This window comes from Hemicordylus capensis, chromosome 2 (genome assembly GCF_027244095.1).
Source record: "Hemicordylus capensis ecotype Gifberg chromosome 2, rHemCap1.1.pri, whole genome shotgun sequence".
Classification (NCBI taxonomy): domain Eukaryota; kingdom Metazoa; phylum Chordata; class Lepidosauria; order Squamata; family Cordylidae; genus Hemicordylus; species Hemicordylus capensis.
Genome location: NC_069658.1, coordinates 274,159,222 through 274,180,033, shown reverse-complemented (window position 1 = coordinate 274,180,033; position 20,812 = coordinate 274,159,222). Strand labels below are relative to the sequence as shown.

The 20,812-nt window shown below is 42.7% G+C and overlaps 1 protein-coding gene across 3 annotated transcripts in view; it reads left to right on the top strand.

Moving 5' to 3' along the window:
- The window catches only part of ADAMTS9 (ADAM metallopeptidase with thrombospondin type 1 motif 9), a 232,188-nt gene that overhangs the window by 58,193 nt on the left and 153,183 nt on the right, over positions 1-20,812 (top strand). For 2 of the 3 annotated variants that reach the window (XM_053297778.1, XM_053297776.1), the window contains 3 exons: positions 7,743-7,889; positions 9,044-9,185; positions 19,205-19,309. In XM_053297778.1, coding sequence (XP_053153753.1) covers positions 7,743-7,889; positions 9,044-9,185; positions 19,205-19,309 — 394 coding nt within the window. Of the gene's footprint in view, positions 1-7,742; positions 7,890-9,043; positions 9,186-19,201; positions 19,310-20,812 lie in introns of all 3 variants that reach the window. The other variant, XM_053297777.1, reaches the window with a different exon arrangement.

The window sequence follows — 20,812 nt, the reverse complement described above, 5'->3', positions numbered from 1 at the left end:
CAGACAGAACAGACTGTGGAAATTGCGAAGAAGAGGAGAGACGCCAAAGTCAAGAAAGATAAAGACCTCAGGAAGGAACTTAATAGGGAATTTCAGAAAACCGTTAGAAGAGACAAGGAGCAGTACTACAATGACATCTGTGAAGACCTCGAGAATGGAAAAAGATATGGAAAAACAAGGCAAGTTTTCCAAAAGATCTCTGAACTCAGAGGGAAGTTCCAACCTCGAATGGGTATGTTAAGGGATGCCAAAGGACAGATGATAACTGATTCAGAGAAGATCAAGCAGAGATGGAAGGAGTATACTGAAAATCTGTACAGCAGGGATGACAACATCCAAGAGACTAGAAGATATTCCCTACTTGCAAGAACTTCTAATACAGGAAGATGACGTTAGATCAGCACTCCGGTCATTACCAAGTTGGAAGGCTACAGGAATTGATGAAATAGCTAAAAAAATATGGCAGGCAACAGAAGAAGAATCAGTCAAGGTTCTAACCAGAATATGCCAGCAAATTTGGAGAACAACATAATAGCCAACAGATTAGAAGAGGTCACTCTACATACCCATACCAAAGAAAGGAGACTGGAAAGATTGCATAAACCATCACACTATATCCTTACTTTCACATGCTAGCAAAATAATGCTCAGGTTCATTCAACGCAGATTAGAGCCCTGCATGGAAAGGGAAATGCCTGATGTTCAAGCTTGTTTCAGAAAAGGCTGAAGAACAACATTGCTAATACATGCTGGATAATTGAGAACGCCAAAGAATACCAGAAAGAAGTCAATGAGGTGATTCTCACAATCACCAAAAAGCAGGCTAAGGGATCCTAACCCACTTTCTGACGAGTGTGAGAAACACCGGGCTCACAGGCGAGCCCTGTGTCCTCAAAGCGGGTAACCCGCTTATGGAGCCCTCCCGTTAGACGAGGTTAGCGGAGAGAATGCTCCACTAACCCCATCTATTTGATCGTTTATTGCTGCACTGTGGCTCCACACCACAGCAACACATGAGGAGACCCCCTCCAGGAGGCTGAAACAAGCCTCCCCGCCCTGGGGGTCTCTCCAGGATACCCATCCTGGCGCTTCCAGGGGCTGCATAGCCCTCAATCCCCGCAGCCCGTGCCAGCTCCATGACAGAGCCGGCAGTTGCCCAGGGCTTCCTGCCTGAATGTCTACGAGGAGAGCACTAACCCACTCTCGGTGAGTCTTTTGACTACAGAAAAGCCTTCAGTTGTATTGACCATGTCAAGTTGTGGAATATCCTTAGGAAAATGGGCATCCCAGAACATCTCATTGTTCTCATGAGAAACCTATACACAGGACAGGAAGCCACAATCCACACGGAACATGGAGAGACAGACGGTTCCTGATCGGCAAAGGAGTAAGAAAAGGCTGTATACTTTCTCTTGATTTATTCAACTTGTATGCTGAACATATACTGAGAGAAGCTGGATTGGAAGAAGATGAACATGGTTTTAAAGTTGGAGGAAGAAACATCAATAAATTGTGCTATGCTGATAAAACCATTCTGATAGCTGAGAATGCGGATAATCTGCAAGCTCTAGTAATGAAAGTCAAGGAGCACAGTGAAAAAATGGGACTACCACTAAATGTAAAGAAGACTAAACTAATGACAATGGATATAGCAACCAGCCTCAGAATTGACAATGAAGACATTGAAGTGGTGGATAACTTCAGCTTTTTAGGGTCAACTGTCAACAGTAAAGCATCCAGCAGTCAAGAAATACGTCACAGACTAGCACTTGGTAGGGTTGCAATGAAGGCCTTGGAAAGGATATTTAGATGCTGTGACGTATCTACATCTACAAAGATTAGAATCATTCAGACGATGGTTTTTCCTGTGACACTCTATGGATGCGAAAGCTGGACTTTGAAGAAGCAAGATAGAAAAAGCATTGATGTTTTTGAACCTTGGTTCTGGAGAAGACTTTTGACAATCCCATGGACAGCCAGGGAAACAAACAAATGGATCATAGAACAGACCAATCCAGAATTTTCACTCAAGGCACAAATGATCAGGCTCAAACTATCATACTTTGGACACATTATGCGAAGACCCATCTCCCTTGAAAAGTGCATAATGCTGGGGAAAGTTGAAGGAAAGAGAAGAAGAGGATGACCAGCAACAAGGTGGATGGACTCAATCACGACAGCAATGAATGCACCACTGAGAGACCTTAAAGGCCAAGCTGAAGACATACCATCCTGGAGAGAATCTATCTATGTGGTCGCTAAGAGTCGACACCAACAACAGCATTTAATTAATCAATCAATCAATCACTAATAGTCAGTTGGCATTTGGCAGGTGTGTGCATACAAGATGTGGTGACAGCCAACAACCTGGATGGCTTTAAGAGGGGTTTTGGATAACTTCATGGAGGAGAGGTCTATCATCGGCTACTAGCCTCAGAGGCAGGATGCTTCTGAGTACCAGTTGCAGGGGAGTAACAGCAGGATCCCTCAACTCCTGCCTGTAGGCATGCCCTCAACTCCTGCCTGTAGGCTTTTAGTGGCATCTGGTGGGCCACTGTGTGAAACAGGATGCTGGACTAGATGGGCCTTGGGCCTGATCCAGCAGGGCTGTTCTTATGCGCGCGTGCACACACACAAACTCCTACACCTACACCTGCCAATGGCCAACTGCTGATGATTATCATGAGCATGTTGGTTTATAGACACACATAAATACACCCTCATAGGTATAGAGGAATAACATGTTGGCTGACATGACCACAAAGCCCTCCGGAATGTAATTGAAAGGGCCTTTGGAAAGAGGCAAAAAGCACTCCTCCTCCATTCCTGGTCCTCTGCAGAAAGAAGCCTTCAGTGCAGGTGTCTTGAAGGTTTCTTGTGGACCTACACTCTCCACAGCCTTCCTTCCATTGCCGGAGGGTTATGCATTGTGTCAGTCACCAGATGGGGCCAAATGGCTGTGATCTAAGAGGAACAATCTGTGATAACTCTAAACAAACGTTATTGTTCATTGCCGAAGGCCACCATAATGAGAAAAAACCAATGAAATAGAACATGGAACGCATACAAAAAGACAGACAGATGCATTTCCACCAGTTAGAAGCAAAATAGTCTTTACAAGATTTAAACAAAACTAGATGACCTGGTGCAGAGCATCTGCGCCCCAAGTCCTCCCTTTCTCTCCTCCCTCCCTTCAGCCCCAGTCTTCTCCCCCTCCCAGTCTGCTTTCCCTTCCCTCCCCACCCACTGGCCTGGCCGATGCCCGGCACTTTTCTTCCCTGCCCACAGGCCTGGCTGGTGCTTTCCCTCCCTGGCCGGCCCGGTGGCGGCGCTTTCCCTCTTTAGTTGGCAGCGCTTTCTCTCACTGCCCGCCAGCCCAGCGGTAGCACTTTCCCTCACTGCCCATGACCGGTGGCGCTTTCCCTTGCTGCCTGTGGCTGGCAGTGGGATACCTGTGGCTATCTGGTAGCTGCTCGTGAACTCTTGTGAGAGCTGCCACACATGGGATTAGCCACAGGTATACCTTAGAGAATTAAATATATAGAAGATATTTAAAACTCAAAGATAGCTCTTCAGTGTTGACTATCAGATACTATGGTTAAGAATACAAGACATTCCATAATCTTTATATGCTGGGCTCAAATTTCTTCATTGCCAGGGCAGATTTTGTAACATTTCAGATGATATACAAATTTGTGGTAATTCTGTGTAAAAAATTCCAATTTATTCAACATAAACACAGTGATCACAACATCTTTAATTGGGAATACACTACAAGCAGTCTCTAGCCTTGCTTTGTTAATTAGCATTTGTATTGGGAGAAAAAAACCATTGTTTTGACTTTGGCCAAAGTGAATAGAATCAAGGTTTGTGATAAGCTGCATTTCAGCAATTTGATGTGGAGTCTCCTTTGAAGTTTGTTTATGTAAATCTTAAGGTGTGAGTCCCTGTCCAATGAGCTGGAACAAATATAATTGTTTACAAGAGAGCAACAGCAGGAGAGAGGGCATGTCTACATCTCTTTCCTGTGGGCTTCTCAAGGCAACTACTGGTCCATGGTAGGATACAGAATTCTGGAATAGATAGATTTTGGGCCTGATCCAGCAAGACTGTTCGTATGTCTTTACAGATGTTGGCTATAGTAAACAATGAATTGTGTGGCATATAGTGAGTGGAAGAAAAATGAATGTGTTAGTTTTTAAGTAGCCATCAGTGTTTTCTTTAGTTAGGGTATTATTCATTTTTATATGTATACCACTTTGAGAACATTGGTTGAAGAGCGATATATAAATATCTGTAGTAGTAGTTTGTGCATAAGCTTGTGCAGCATCTTGTGGAAGCATGAGAACTAATGCTGGGCCACCACACTTTCACCAAAGGTTTGGCAATTTGGGGATATTTAACATAGGACCCCTACAATTTTTCAGGGATGGGGCTTACCTAAGATGACAGTGATGATGTTATTCCTGCTTAGGACTGGAAAAATGCTGCCTCTTCAGCAATGGCAGCAGCACTATAAGTGCCTCTTGTTTCACTTGCATCTGGCTCCATCCCCCCGCCACCCAAAATACATCAGGAAATTACACACAGTCATGCAGTTGTGTCATTCTCCAGTGTATTATTGTGAGGGAAATGGCCCCGCTGTACTGAAAGAGGGCCACTCCCCCCCCCAACACTGCACTTTGGAATGTCACAACTTCATGGCACTGTATCATTGTCCATTCCTTCTGGAGCTGGCTTCTAGAGAGAGCTGGCTCCTGGAGAGAATACCGGCACTTTTAATGTTGCTGCTATTCTGGTGACCTCCACAGTGTTTTCAGCATTAAGCAAGAAAAATGTTGCTGCCTTAGGTAAACCCCCACCCCACATCTGAACAGTCATGGAACTTTTGTGAGTCTCCTCATAGAAGTAATGAAACTTTCTCCCCTTTTCATTGAAAAGAGAAATAAAAATGTCTGTCTGTGTGTGTGTGTTCAGACCAGCATGAATCAGAACTGCTACCTATCTAAGCTCTGTGTACAAATACTTGTATTTGTGGAACAATAGTAGCAACTATTTTCCTTCCACTCATGGTCCTTTGGATCCAACCCTTTGACTGGTGTTACAATTTATGAGAAACAGATATATTATCACAGATAACAATGTCAGTTGTAGGGTTTTTCTTCTTCCTTGTATATAGAGTTGTATGCAGAAAAAGGTTATTGTTGTGGAGATCTGTATCTAGATTTATATAAATGCATATTTAAAAGATCTATACCCTGCCTTTCCACTTCCTAAAGCAGCTGAAATACAAAAGTTAAAATAATGCAACAATAACATACCAAAAATAAATGCAAAAACAAACTAAAATCAAGAGAAACAACAACAAATTTATATACCGCTTTTTCAACAAAAGTTTCCAAAGCGGTTTACATAGAGAAATAATATATAAATAAGATAAGATAGATCCCTGTCCCCAAAGGGCTCACAATCTAAAAAGAGACACCAGCAACAGCCACTGGAGGGATGCTGTACTGGGGGTGGATAGGGCCAGTTGCTCTTCCCCTGCTAAATATAAGAGCTTCACCACGGTAAAAAGGTGCCTCTTTGCTCAGTTAGTGGGGGAATACAAACAGGACAAAACTGCAGCTAAAAATTGTATGAACACTTCCATGTTGTATCCCATTCCATCAAAATCTTAGGAGATTGGGGTGGATTTAACCTGGCACCTAAGAACAAACTAAGAGTGTAGGTGCCAGACCTTGTTCTGCAGTAGTGCCTAAACATAAAGGCCTGATATCTGATTGCCATCCATCTGAGCTCTGAAGAAGTATCCTGAGCAGGGTCTCTGGTTATGATCTCTGCAAATGGACAGGTCATATGGAAGAAAGCGGCCTATTGGATGCCATGTGTCCAGGCCCAAAAATGGCTTTACAGCTTTGAAAAATGTGTTCATCTTCCTATCAGTTAGGTCTGATTACTCATTAACTTTGGTTGTTACCATAGTTTTTTAAAGTACTGTTGGAAAGTTCAGACAAAATCCTAGATTTGGTGCTTGGGTTGCCTTTTAGAGAATTACCATAATCTGAACATATGTGATTATCTGCATGATTAGGTCTAATTTTATACTTGGAAAACAAAAGCAACAACTTGGTCCTCCAATTTACTTTATGGTTTGTTTGGTTCAAACATCATGCCAAACCATGAATTTGTGCTATGGGAATGGGCTTTTGAGGATCATTGGACTCATACTTGCTTTTCTTCTTCCCTTCTTCCCCTCTGAAGCCCATCTAGAGTGGGCTTCAGAGAGAAAGGGAGTTGGACAAAAATTACCCCTTCTCCTGCTCACACACTAATGCAGTGGTAGTCTGGAACTCACCACACGTGCGCAGTGTTTGTCTAGGTATCAGCTAGTGTTTTCAGAAGGGAACACACCATATTGAAATAAACAGTTGAAACAAGGTTCTATGAATAGGCATTCATACAAACATGCCATTCACAAAAATCCCCCATGTAATAATGATATTATTACAGAGGAGAGCTGGTCTTGTGGTAGCAAGCATGACTTGTCCCCTTAGCTAAGCAGGGTCTACCCTGGTTGCATATGAATGAGATGTGTGAGCACTGTAAGATGTTCCCCTCAAGGGATGGAGCTCCTCTGGGAAGAGCATCTAGGTTCCAAGTTCCCTCCCTGGCATCTCCAAGATAGGGCTGAGAGAGATTCCTGCCTGCAACCTTGGAGAAGCCACTGCCAGTCTGTGTAGACAATACTGAGCTAGATGGACCTATGGTCTGATTCAGTGTATGGCAGCTTCCTATGTCCCTATATGAAGAATGTTGTGTATAGGTATTTGTATGACATAAATGCATCTTTGAATCATCTCATAGTTTATATCAAACAGAAGAGACTAGCTCATTTTTATGAATTCTGTTCCTTAGCATAGGAAAGTGGTGCAGAATTATTTGTTTAGCTCTGGAAGAGTGGAAGTTCTTGTTTGGAGCAAGACTGAAGATCGTCCTAGGATCTTGGAAACCAACAAACATACAAATAGACCCAGATTAATGATATGTTTTCTGTTTCATAAGATCTATGTCCATAGAGAGACCCCAAAGGGTTTTTTGGCCATTGACTTTTTTACTCTTACAAATTTAATCTTTTTAAAGCACAGTTAATTAAAAACATTAGCTTAGCTTAGCTCCTATCAGTAGAAAACCATTATATTCAAAGATGTCTAATATTGATAGGATCATATCTATATAATACACTACAGTGTATTAATACAGTGTAATAATACACTACAGTGTATCAGAGGTGGGCAAGCCCCACCCCTGATGCAGCCACGACCAATGAAAAAGTGGGGGTGGGGCTTTCACGTACAATCTGGCAGGCCCATGGAAGAAGCCTTCACTGCCATCTCCACCGCCAGCACCCAATCGTTGCCCATCCTCTCTGCAGCCATGGAGTGGCTTAAGGCAGGGGGAGTGAGGTGGGGCAGGGATCCGAGCGGGGTGGGGAAGAAAGTCCAAGGGGGGTAAGGAAAGGCTGAGCGAAGTATTGCGGGGGAGGCCGAGCGGGGGGGGAGGCCAAGTGAGGGGGCCTTCCATCGCTCCGCCAAGTCTCTAGGGTGGGGAAGGCTGAGTGAAAGTGTAGAAAGGCCAAGTGCACTGCCGCACAGATGCTCTGTGAGGGTTCAGCTAGTTGATTGTTATTATTTTTTAAAAAATCCTTGTTAACATTGTGGCCAATATTTTGTCTCTTTTAGATTTAACATGCCTCATGATGACAACAATAAATGTAAAGAAGATGGAGGGAAAAGCCAACAGCATGTTATGGCTCCCACCTTGAACTATAACACCAATCCCTGGATGTGGTCAAAATGTAGCCGGAAATACATCACAGAATTTCTAGAGTAAGGTCTTATTGTTAATTACATAATGCATTTATGAATATGTCCGCATTTGCCTGTGTGTGTTTGCATGTGTAAATGGGAAATTGACAGTTGACATCCAGTGTTGGTGCCGCTAATTCTGAGCTGCGGGTGGGGGTCCATCAATCTCCCCTTCTAACTGTGACTCCAGAAAAAAACTGTGACTGTGTGGCATATATTCAGGAATCACAGTCGGCTTCGTAGGAAAGGGAAGATCAATGAAAATTACCCTCCACTGTTGCACCAGAAAACTATCACTGCATCGATGCTTTGTTAGTCTGGAAATTGGCTAGTAAATACAGAGAAATACATAAAAACCTACGTACATTTTATATTTACTCCTATATATCACCCACATTGGCTAAAATGCTGATTGTGATTGAGGTGTTGGGACAGGAATTGATAAGAATAAAAAAAGTATGTTACCCTGTTCATTGGAAACTACCCCTTACAACCTTTCTGATTTCAACCTTTATATGAGGTTATATAAAGCCTTAAATAAGCAATAGAAACTGTGGATTCAGTTGTTATGTTCACACTAGAACACCAGAAACATTCTGTTTCAGTTAAAACAAAAGCTGTGATTCTTACAAAAAAGTTGGGGGAAATGAATATCATGTCATGCAACAAAAATGCCATGATTGTTGTGCTTCACTTAGGATACCATCTCTGGTGGGATTTATTTTAGAACTGGTAGTCAGAGGATCTATTGGAGGAGAGCTGGTCTTGTGGTAGCAAGCATGAATTGTCCCCTTTGCTAAGCAGAGTCTGCTGTGGTTTGCATTTGAATGGGAGACTACATGTGAATGCTATAAGATAATTACCTTTAGGGGATGAGGCCGCTTTGGGAAGAGCACCTGCATGCTTGCATGCAAAAGGTTCTAAGTTCCCTACTGGCATCTCCAAGATAGGGCTGAGAGAGACTCCTGCCTATAAGCTTGGAGAAGCGGCTGCCAGTCTGTGTAGACAATACTGAGCTAGATGGACAATAGCTTCCCTATGTTCCTATGGCCTTCTGCTGGAGGTTAATATTTAGTACTGAAACTCTGTTTGCTAGTAGTTAAGAAATGTCAGAATGATCTCAAACTACTTCTGCAATGTAGCAGTGAATATACATGTAATGCTTTTCATTCTAGTACTGGTTATGGGGAGTGTTTGCTTGATGAACCTTCATCAAGAATGTACACTTTACCTCAACAACTTCCAGGATACATATATGATGTCAATAAGCAGTGTGAATTAATTTTTGGACCTGGAGCTAAAGTTTGCCCCTATATGGTAAGTGCTTTTCTACTTCTTTGGTTTTTTCCAACTATGAAATAGTGACAGGCTTATGCAGAATGAGTGTACTTACATTGCTGAGAAAATGTTTGTGAACCCCAAGTAGAATAAAGAGATTCACACTGCAAGGTCTTACCATAATACTCTTGTGTAATTGAAACCAGTCTTTCCTAATGCAATAAAAGGGCTTGAATTAAACAATGCTGTGTTTCTTGAGACACAATAATGTACAAAGTGGGAACACTGGGACTAATTCAGGATCAGTGTGTGAGAGAGTAAGTGAACCCCTAATGTCCTTAGCACAATTAATGGACTAATCATAATCAAGTGCATAACTAATTGGGTAACAAACCACCCTGCAGAAGAAAGCTGCATGTCTGAGTTTAGGAAAGGAAGTTTAGGAAAGGCATCCTGTCCTATATAACGGTCCTGCGTTAGGTCTGTATTATGACTGTTGGTGGAAACTCATCATGCCACAATCAAAAGAAATTCCAGAGGACCTAAAAATGGGTAGTTGATGCTCATCTGTCTTGACAGGGTTACAAGACCATTTCTAAGCATTTGGGGCACGATCCATCCAGTGTCAGGCAGATAGTCTACAAAAGGGAAAAGTTGAAGATTACAGTGCCTCTACCCAGGACCAGTCGTCCTGCCAAGGTCACCCCAAGAACAACCTGGAAAATCATCCATGAAGTCACAAAGAACCCCAAACTAGCATCTAAAGATCTGCAGGTGTCTCTTGCTGCAACTGAAGTGAGGGTTGATGCCCTCAGGAAAAAACTGAATGGGAATGGTATTCATGGTTGATTAGCTAGGAAGAAACCTTCTCTCTAAAAAGAAGACTGCTGCCTGAAATGAAAGAGTTCATCCAGGGGCATCCACAAGACTTCTGTCATAATTTGTTAGAGGTTGTTGATTTTTACCCACAATAGGTAGAACAGCAGAGCACTAAGGAATGAGCACACACTCCAGTTACAGAGTAGGTAGCAGAGGATGGTTTGGATATTACAGCTATTTAGAGAAAACACATGGAGATCCTTGTGTGACTAAACACTAAACATTTATTGGTTAAATACACTTAGACAGGAAAGACCTATATCTAATCTAAAGGACTACATAGTGTATAGGTAAGGAGAGAGAGAGAGAGATGTTTCCATCTGCTCTCTAGGAGGAAAGGAAGGATTGTGGCTCAGCACAGGAAGGAGACAATTAGGGATGCAAAAATAGAGTTTGAGAAGCATAGAGCTAGAAGTGTCAATGGGAATAACAAAAAGTTCTTTAAATATATCAGAAGTAGAAAACCTGCCAGGGAGGCGGTTGGACCCTTAGATGATAAGGGTGTGAAAGGGATTATTAAGGAGGATATGGAAACTGCAGAGATCCACAGGGAATTTGGGAAATTACAGACCAGTCATCTTAACTTCGGTGCCAGGTAAATTGATGGAAAGCATACTTAAGGACAAAGTTGTTAAATATATAGAAGAAAAGGCCTTGTTGAAGAAGAACCAGCATGGCTTTTGCAAGGGAAAGTCTTGCATCACTAACCTTTTGGAGTTCTTTGCGAGTGTTAACAGGCATGTGGTTAAAGGTGATCCAGTTGACAAAGTATACTTGGACTTCCAAAAAGCTTTGGACAAAGTTCCCCACCAAAGGCTCTTGAGTAAACTTAGCAGTCATGGGATAAGGGGACAGGTTCATGTGCGGATCAGTAATCGGTCGAAGGACAGGAAACAGAGAGTAGGAATAAATAGGCAGTTTTCACGATGGAGAGAGGTGGGAAGTGGGGTCCCCCAGGGATATGAACTGGGACCAGTGTCCTTGTTCATAAATGACGAAGAAGTTGGGGTAAACAGCGAAGTGGCCAAATTTGCAGATGACACCAAACTATTTAAGGTAGTGAAATCCATAACAGATTGTGAGGAGCTCCAAAAAGATTTCTCCAAACTGGGGGAGTGGGTGACAAAATGGCAAATGCAGTTCAGGCAAGTGTAAAGTGATGCACGTTGGGGCAAAAAATACCAACTTCACATACATGCTGATTGGATCTGAGCTGTCAGTGACTGACCAGGAGAGAGATCTTGGGGTTGTGGTGAACAGCTCATTGAAAGTGTCAACTCAGTGCATGGCAGCTGTGAAAAAGTTTAATTCCATGCTAGGAATCATTAGGAAGGGGATTGAAAATAAAAAATGCTAATATTATAATTCCCTTATACAAATCTATTGTCTGGCCACATCTGAAGTACTGCATTCAGCTTTGGTCACTGTATATATGATCAGGGGCCTGGAGCACCTTCCTTATGAGGCTAGGCTACAGCATCTGGGGTTCTTTACCTTGGAAAAGAGGTGACAAAGGGGAGACATGATCAAAGTGTATAAAAGTATGCATGGAGAGGGTGGACAGAGAGAACTTTTTCTCCCTCTCTCACAACACTAGAGCCACATGAAACTGAAGGTTGGGAAATTTAGGACCGACAAGCGGAAGTAGTTTTTCACACAGTGCATAATTAATCTATGGAATTCTTTGCCATGGGATGTGCTGATGGCCACCAGCTTGGATGGCTTTAAAAGGAGCTTATACAGATCCATGGTGGACAGGTCTATCAATGGTTACTAGACTGGTGGCTGTGGGCCATCTCCAGCCTCAAAGGCACAATGCCTCTCAATACCAGTTGCAGGGGAGCAACAGCAGGGCATGCACATACCTCTTGCCTGTGGGCTCCCCAGAGGCATCTGGTGGGTCACTGTGTGAAACAGGATACTGGACTAGATAGGCCTTGTGTCTGATCTAGCAGGGCTGTTATTATGTTCTTACGCACTGTATTTTGTATGCATGATCATTCAGTGAGCAAGAGGCTAAACCTTTAAAAAAGTGTAATGAAGCGCTTGTTTCATTAATTTTTTTTAACAAAAAATGCAGGAATTGAAGCCCCCACTCTGACCATGATTCAAGCCTTATTTGGAGGCAAATGCCCTGTGTCTTCATAGAAAAAGAGTATCCCCCCCCTTTTTGCACTCCAGAATGACTGGGCACTTTAAAGGAGATGTGAACTTTAAAGGAGATTAGTCCACCCATTGGATTTTTTATGGACTTTTAAAAAGGTTTCATGATGGGAAAGTGCAGTAAGAGAATCCATTCTGACAATGCCGACAATTCTGACATAGATCTGGTACAATAGAAAATTAATTCTCCTTCAGTGGAGAAGTGTATCCATAGGTCGGTGGGGCTGCTTTTCCTTCTGCTCCTGGGACAGGGCCAATAGCAAAGCAGGTCAGATAACCCATGTAGGAGCGGCATACCCCACTGCCTTCCAGTTTACGCCCAGTCTAGCTCCAGAGTCTCGGTGCCTTTGTCTGTCCCTATGTCTCTAGGAGAGAAAGTAAGGTAGGTCACAGCTGCATCAGCCAGCTGGGATTTTTGCTTTTAGTTTACCCAATCTCATTTAACCACTATGACAGTGGAGTGCACGGGAAGCAGTGAGATAGAGGCTTCCATTTTGGGTGAGTCTGCCTCCTCCCCACACTGTGATCTGTGCAAACATCAGGCAGACTCTGAGGCTCAACCAAAGAAGTGGCAGTACTCTAAGGTGCAGCCATAGCCTCCCAAATGGTGAGGACCATGCTGAGTACCCTGTAGATCTGGGTGTCATCAGCATATTGATAACATCCAGCACCAAACCTCCTGATGATCTCTCCCCAGGGGCGTAACTATAATAGGGCAAGGGGAGACAGTTGTCTGGGGGCCCACTGCCCTGGGGGGGCCCAGAGGCAAGTCACATGACTGACTCCCCCAGCCACATGGGCTTCCTTCAGTTGTATTCATTCTCCCAAACTGATGTGAGTGTTAAGACCTGAAGCAACCAGAACGGCATCTCTTTCTCTAGTACCATTAAATGACTTGCATCATCCACAATTTACAAAACCTTTAAAAAAATAATTTAGGATGATGTTCTATTGTAGCACATAGGTTATATGTGTTATACAAACACACACTATACATACACACACATACGTGTGTGTGTGTGTGTGTGTGTGTGTGTGTGTGTGTGTGTGTATAGAGAGAAAGTGTTACCACTATTCACCCTCATTTAAGATTTCTTTACTTCATGAGCTGAGCTTCAGTGAGGGGGGGCCCATTTTAAAATCTTGTCTCTGGGCCCACTACAACCTTGCTACGCCCCTGTCTCTCCCAACAGTTTCATGTAGATTTTAAGAGCATTGGAGACAGTATGGAGCCTTGTGGAACTCCACACTGTAGTTCTCACTTTGCAGAACAACAGTCTCCAAATGACACCATCTGGAATCTACCAGAGAGGTAGGAGCAGAACCACTGTAAAACAGTGCCACCCAATCCCAGCTCCCTCAGGCGGTCCAGAAGGATCCCATGGTCGATGGTATCGAAAGCCGCCGAGAGATCCAAAAGACCAGTAGAGTCACACTCCCTCTGTCACTAGCCAGTTGGAGATCATCCATCTGGCCGACCATGACAGTCTCAACTCCATAGCTCACATGAAAGCTAGTTTGAAATGGGTCTAATCTGCATCATCCAAAACTGCCTGGAGCTGAGAGGCCACTACCCACCTAATCACCTTGCCCAACCGTGGAAGGTTAGAAGCAGGTCTGTAATTAGCTAGCTCCGAAGGATCCAATGCAGCTTTCTTCAAAAGTGGTCTAATAATATCCTCTTTAAGATAAGGAGGCATCCTGCCCTCCCTCAGAGAAGCATTTATAATATTTACCAGACCCTCTCTGATAATATGATTATCAAATGAGATAAGCCAAGTTGGACAAAGGTCAAGAAAACAGGTTGTAAGTCACATAGTCCAAAGCAGCTTGTCCACTTCCTCAGGAGTCACAAACTGAAAATGATCCAATCTAATTCCATAAGAGGAGTTGCTGGACACCTCCATAGTAGACTCTGCCGTAGCTGTGGAATCCAGCTCAGCCTGAATATGAGAGATTTTATCAACAAAAAAGTCGCTGAAGATGTCACAGCGAGTGGCCAATGGTTTCAGGTTTAAATTCAACAGGGAAGGGTAGATACTAGCCTCCTCACAACCCTAGACAACTCAGCTGGATGTGAATTTGAGGAAGCAATGTTGGCAGAAAAGAACTGCTTCTTTGACGCCCACACTGCCAGAGCATAAGTCTTCAAATGTGCTCTGTGCTGTGCCCAATCAGACTCGCGCCAAGTCTTCCTCCACTTGCGTTCTAATCGTCTACCTTGCTGCTTCAACTCCCGTAACTCATCCGCATACCATGGGGCTGTCTTTAAGGCATGTTGGAGAGGACGCTTAGGAGCTATTGTGTATACTGCTCTAGTGAGTTCATTATTCCATCTTTGTACCAGAGCATCGACAGAATCATTAGCAGAGCCAGCCCTAAGCCCTTCCAAGACTTCTTGGAATCCTGTTGGATCTAATAACCTCCTTGGGCGAACCAATCTTATAGGTCCTTCACCCCTGTAGAGATGGGTCATGGTTGTAAGTTCTACCTTAACCAAATGGTGATTCGTCCATGACAATGAGGAGATGACAGGAATCCCCACACGTGGAACACCACCCTGATCAGAGCAAAAGACCAAATCGGGTATGAGACCAGCATCATGTGTCAGACCAGAGACCAGTTGGTCTAGGCCCACAGTCGTCATGGTCGCTATGAACATTTGAGCCACTCCTGACAAACCGGTCCCAAAATGAACATTGAAGTCCCCCACCACCAGCAGCCTGGGCCACTCCAACGGCAACTCAGCAACCAGGCCCATCAGCTCAATTAGGAACTCCACTGGGCAGTGGGGTGATCAGTACACCAGCAGAAGTCCCCGTCTACCTCTGGTCCCTAGGCTTAGGTACACACATTCAGTAGGCCAAATCCCTGACAGGGATCCTGGTAAGGGAGATGGTATTCTTATAGACCATAACCACATCCACTCACCTGCTCCACCATGGAGTAACACTCTGGGAGAAGCTGGGTCCAAACCAGACCACTAGCATTGTCAGGTGTTCATCAGAACTGACAACTTCATCACCAAGGTCTATATCAACCAGTAGGGAAGCTGGGTCCAAACCAGACCACTAGCATCACAACCATTCACCAAGCATTACAGCCCATTCTACTAGGAGCACTGTCACATCTGTAGCATTCTCTATTCAGGCCCCACATCAATATTTACAGAGCAGCCACTTGGACATCCATGTCATCTTTTGTTTTGCACTATAATTTGCAGTCCTTAGTTTCTTCTGATGCCTTCTTTGAAAGACGGTCTTGTAGCAGGTGGTTCCTCAGTGAGGGCCTGACCCTTAACACCCTCCCATTCGTTGGGGGAGACTTTTGCATGTCCCGACCTATGGGTACATTCTTCCACTGAAGGGGAATGCATCGTTGGCATTTATCTAAAAGGTCATTCTCCTCAGTGGTCAGGAGTGTATCCAGCCCACGCAGTTCAGTGTTAGGTCTGTCTAGGTCTTTGCTTCCTGGGGAGGGCCGATCACATCTGGGGTATTGTGCTAGTCATAGTTCATTCTCTGAACTACCTTCCTTTAGTTGTGATGTTACTGTTTTGTTTGTCCAGTGTCCATTATAGTTGTTGACTGTTGGCACCAGAGTGATTCAGTGGCTTTTAACCTAGAAGGCAGTGGGTATACCCCTCCTACATGGGTTATCTGAGCTGCTTTGCTATTGGCCCTGTATCAGGAGTGAGTAGGAAAAGCAACCCAACCAACCTATGGATGCACTCCCAACCACTGAGGAAAATGACCTTTCCGGTAAGTGCCAACTATTCATTCCAATATTTCTGACATAATAAAGGTAAATGAAAATCATGTCAGAAAAATTCTCATAGTTGCAACCGTGCTCACTCTCAAATCCATTAGCATTGTTGGAACTATCTGACTACCCCTGCTAACTGAGCAAAGAGACACCTTTAAAAGTGGTGATTATCTTATATTTAGCAGGGGGAGAGCAACTTGCCCTATCCCACCCCAGCACAGCATCTCTCCAGTGGCTGTTGCTAGTGTCTACCTTATGTTTCTTTTTAGATTGTTAGCCCTTTGGGGACAGGGAAACATCTTATTTATGTATTATTTATTTTTCCATGAGTGACAGACTTTGTCCTTGTGGTCTGGGGATGTTGAAAATGTACAACATGTTCTGTTGCATTGCGTATTCTACAGGGACATACAACAGACTTTATTAACTCCAATTGTATTATCTTTACCTGGTCATTCAGAAGAATTTTATGTTGCTTTTTTGCTTGCAGATAAAATTCCCTCCATTACATATAAGTTGGCTAAGTTTTGCTCTATTGCTATTAGGAGTCGACAGCAACTTATTTCCTGTCTTGTCTTCTAGATTCTTGGCTCGGTTAGGATGCTGGATAACAGCTATCTTTATATGCCAATGGATTTGTTCTCCTTCTGATTATTATTGTTGTTATTTTATGTATTCTTTTTTATCCGTACTTTTCGATAAAGTTTTAAATTGTATTGCTGATCTTTGATCATCTATATATATAATTCTCCTGGGTGTGCCTTTAGAACGTGCGTCCCGGCAGCCCAGCTGATTGGCTGGGCTGCTGGGGTGCCTGATTGGTCCTGGAGCACCTAGGAGAATTGCCTCGCCGGACGGCTGCGGAGGCAAGGCGGCGGGCCTGGCCGCGGCGGCGGGGGCACTCTCGGCCCGGCCGCGGCGGCACTCTCGGCCCGGCCGCGGCGGCACTCTCAACTAGAGACGCAGATGTTCTGTGCCCGGGCCCACTAGTTGATAGTAATAAACTAAACTAAACTTTTTCCATATAAAGCACTTTGAGCATTTCATTGAAGTGTGGTATATAAATATTCATAGTAGTAGTAGGACATAAGAACATAAGAACAGCCCTGCTGGATCAGGCCCAAGGCCCATGTAGTCCAGCATCCTGTTTTGCACAGTGGCCCACCAGATGCCACTGGAAGCCACAAGAAGAAATTTAGGGCATGCCCTCTCTCCTGCTGTTACTTCCCTGCAACTGGTACTCAGAGGCATCCTGCCTTTGAGTTTGGAGGTGGGGTATAGCCATCCAACTAGTAGCCAATGATAGACCTCTCCTCCAGTAGTAGTAGTAGTAGTAGTAGTAGTAGTAGTAGTAGTACACAGCTCTGTTTATATTGTTCACCACTGATTTTCTCAACCTGTGGTGTGAAGGCACATGAAGCAGCAACCATGCTGAAATGAAACATATCTAGTCAGTGACCAGATAGGAGGCCAACTGTAACCCTATTCATGCTGCCTTGAGATTTACTGAAGAAAGGTGGGACATAAATATATTAAGTAAATAACAATGAAAGTCAGAGGCCCTTAATCTTTCTTTCTTTCTTTCTTTCTTTCTTTCTTTCTTTCTTTCTTTCTTTCTTTCTTTCTTTCTTTCTTTCTCATATTTATAAACCACCTGATATATCTAGGCAGTGTACATAATCCAAATTACAATATAAAAATAAAATAAAAACAATTAAAAACTTTCACAGAATGAAACACGACAATTTCACAGAGTAAAACAATTAAACTGTTTAAAATTAGTTTTGATTAAGTGACAGAAAACAAATGTGTCTTAAGGATCTTTTAAAAAGCAATCAGAGACGGGGAAGCACATATTTTGACAGGGAGTGCGTTCCAAAATCCTGGGTCAACCACAGAGAAGCCACATTAGCCTCTCTTAAATTAAAAAGGCACATAAGAGATGGGAAAGAATGAAAAGGACATGTGTCTCAGGATGTTTACATACGTAAACTCACACAATACAGATGGAAGAACATATAATTTTTCATACCTATTCTAAATCAGGAATCACAATGGGAATTTACATTGAATTTAGAGAATCATGTATTATTATATGTATTAGTTAAATAATAACAGAGTTGAGATGTAAGACAAATACTGAGAATTGTGATTGGTTATCTGTTTTTTATCTCTAGTGACAATCTCTGCATTGCAAACTGTATCATTGATTTACCAGCACAGTAACACAGATCTATCTGTCTGTCTATCTATCTATCTATCTATCTATCTATCTAAGGCTATTCTCACGATCGGAGGTGGGGAGGCTGGGCAGACGGGAGGGAAGGTTGCACTGAATTTACCTTCCTCCCAAACGATTTCCTTACCCTCTCCACCACCTCCTGGCTGTGTGGATCGGCCTCGCGCACCAGTGGCTCTCCCAGGGGTTGAGAGAATGTGTCCCAGCCTCTGGATATCCCACAATGCACCACGCAACTAGTACGGTGCATTAGGGGATACTCCTGTGAGATGGGTGTTCTAGGCTCCTGTCTCTGTGTACACTCTGTGTACTCGCACCCTTAATCCTGGCTAAAAACCAGAGTTAAATGTAGGGTACGGCTGGGCATGAGTGCTGGGATCGGGTTAGGTTGGTCATGTGAATAGGCTTAGTATTTCAAGCCCTAATAACTTCTGATTCATTTTTCCCCTGAACCCTTAAGAAACCAGGCTGTAACATTATCAAAGTTTTTTAAATATGATCATGAGTTCTAGAAGCTTTTATAATACTAATGATGAACTAAAATGTGAGATTTGTAGTATCCCTTCTGCCACAGAAGAAATTTGCAGCCATAAAGAAAAAGAGCCATGGAGGAATAACTTGACTGGGAAGATCTAATATTAAGTTTTTTTAGCAATGCATTAATGATAGCTGATAAAGAAAATTATTTCCGGGTGTCTAGTTGCTGTTTTACTCAAAACTATTTTGACAGGAAAATGTCAACCAGCTCTTTACATAATATTCCAGTTTCCTTTGTGTGGGTACAGATTTAATCCCTAGCCCAGCTGCTTAAATCCAAGAGAAGGTTTTTGTGCAGAAAGGACAATCTTCCTCTATTGTATCATATTTACACTTCCTTTATAGTAACAGTAATGCTACCAGCTTTAAAATGTATTTATTATTTTTAATAATTTAAAATCCATTTGTGGCCTGTAGCACATATTTTAAACTGTCTGTTCAGTAATGCTCGGACCCTTTAAAATTACTTAAGCAGAAGCAGTGCAGAAGACTCTGGTGCATCAATGCTGATGGAGCACACAAAGGATGTCGCACTCAACATACACCATGGGCTGATGGGACGGAATGTGGCCTCGGAAAGGTTTGTTGGCACCCTTACAATTTATTCGGGTGGGTTTTTTACTCATAGACAGAAGAGTTATTGTCATAATGGCTTCAGTTCAGTGAGAAAGTCTTTGATCACTTTCTGTCTTTTATTGCAGCAATCTTTTAAATTGCTAGATCAATAGCCAGTGCTTGCTCACAAACAACATCTAGCCTGTTCACAGAAATCTGCTCAGCCAGCTCATTATGAATGGGAAACTTTATTCTCTCCTTCCTCCAGCAGCAATTTGAGGCTTATACATCATGTGAACCATGGTTTAATTCTGGTTCTGCTCAACATCCCTGATGCTCCTCACTTCCCTTGGCACACAAAGGGAAGAAGGGGTCTACTTCAAAAGCTAGTGTAAAACAAGCCAGGATTTGCTGCAATGTCCAAGCCCAGCAGATCCTGGCTTGTTTTAACTGTGGTTTAGGAACCATTGTGGATTAAAATATTATAATTGTATCTGAAAGTGTGCTTCAGTGGAAGCTCAAGCCAAAACATACTTACTTGGAAGTACCTCTGATAGATTAACTAAGTTCTATTTTCAAATAAGTAGATATTTTATCCCCTTGGTATTGTGTACCAAATCTTCTTATACTAAGAAAATACTTCTTAAAACTTCTAGCACTAAGCCTAGTGGCCTAGGAATTCTATTGTTCGTCTTAACCCATCATAATAACCGTTTATGTATTTGAAACCTGATGTTATATTACTGTCGCATTCTTGATAAGGCAAAACATGTCCAGTTATTTTAACTTTTCCTCAGAGGCCTTGCCTTCAAAATACAGTTTGATAGAATATATCATATTCCAAATAGAGATCCGGAACCAAAATTAACTTTTTAATTTGGCCTTTTGATTTATCATGAACAGACAAGTTGTTTTGCTGAGCTCATTTGAATCTTGCCATACTTTTTGCTTTTTCATATAATGATCATCATATCAACTCTCAAAGTAGTTTTTCTTAACCCTTTCTTGTATACTGTATATTATGTTTATTTTGAAAATGTAGGTGTCTTGCTAACCTTTTTCATGGGAGCTCAATAGAAATTCAGTGTTGATTTATTTTTTCCTAGAGATTGGCAAGTTCCTGTCATTTATACTGCAGTTATGAGAGTCGGTGTCCTGGTGATCCCAAAGAAAAACTTAAGTTATCCAAAAATCTTGAAGACTAGCACACTGAAGCAGAGTTGTGTGCTATCCTTCAAAAACTCTAAAGCTTTTTCTGCTAACAGGGTTAGTCATATAAAAGATGATGGCTGACATGCTGAGGAAAATTACTCAGAGTAGTCCAGTTGAAATTAAAAGGACAAATAATTTAATTTCAATGAGACTACTCTGAGTAATGTTTATTTTGTATGTCAGCCATCAGTCTTTTATTCTGGACACTTGAAATCACAATCTTTTATTCTAGACACTTGAAATCACATGAGCTGGAAGCAATGTCCTGCATGGTAAATGTTATTTACTCCGTCTGAAAAAGTGAACTTCACCTATA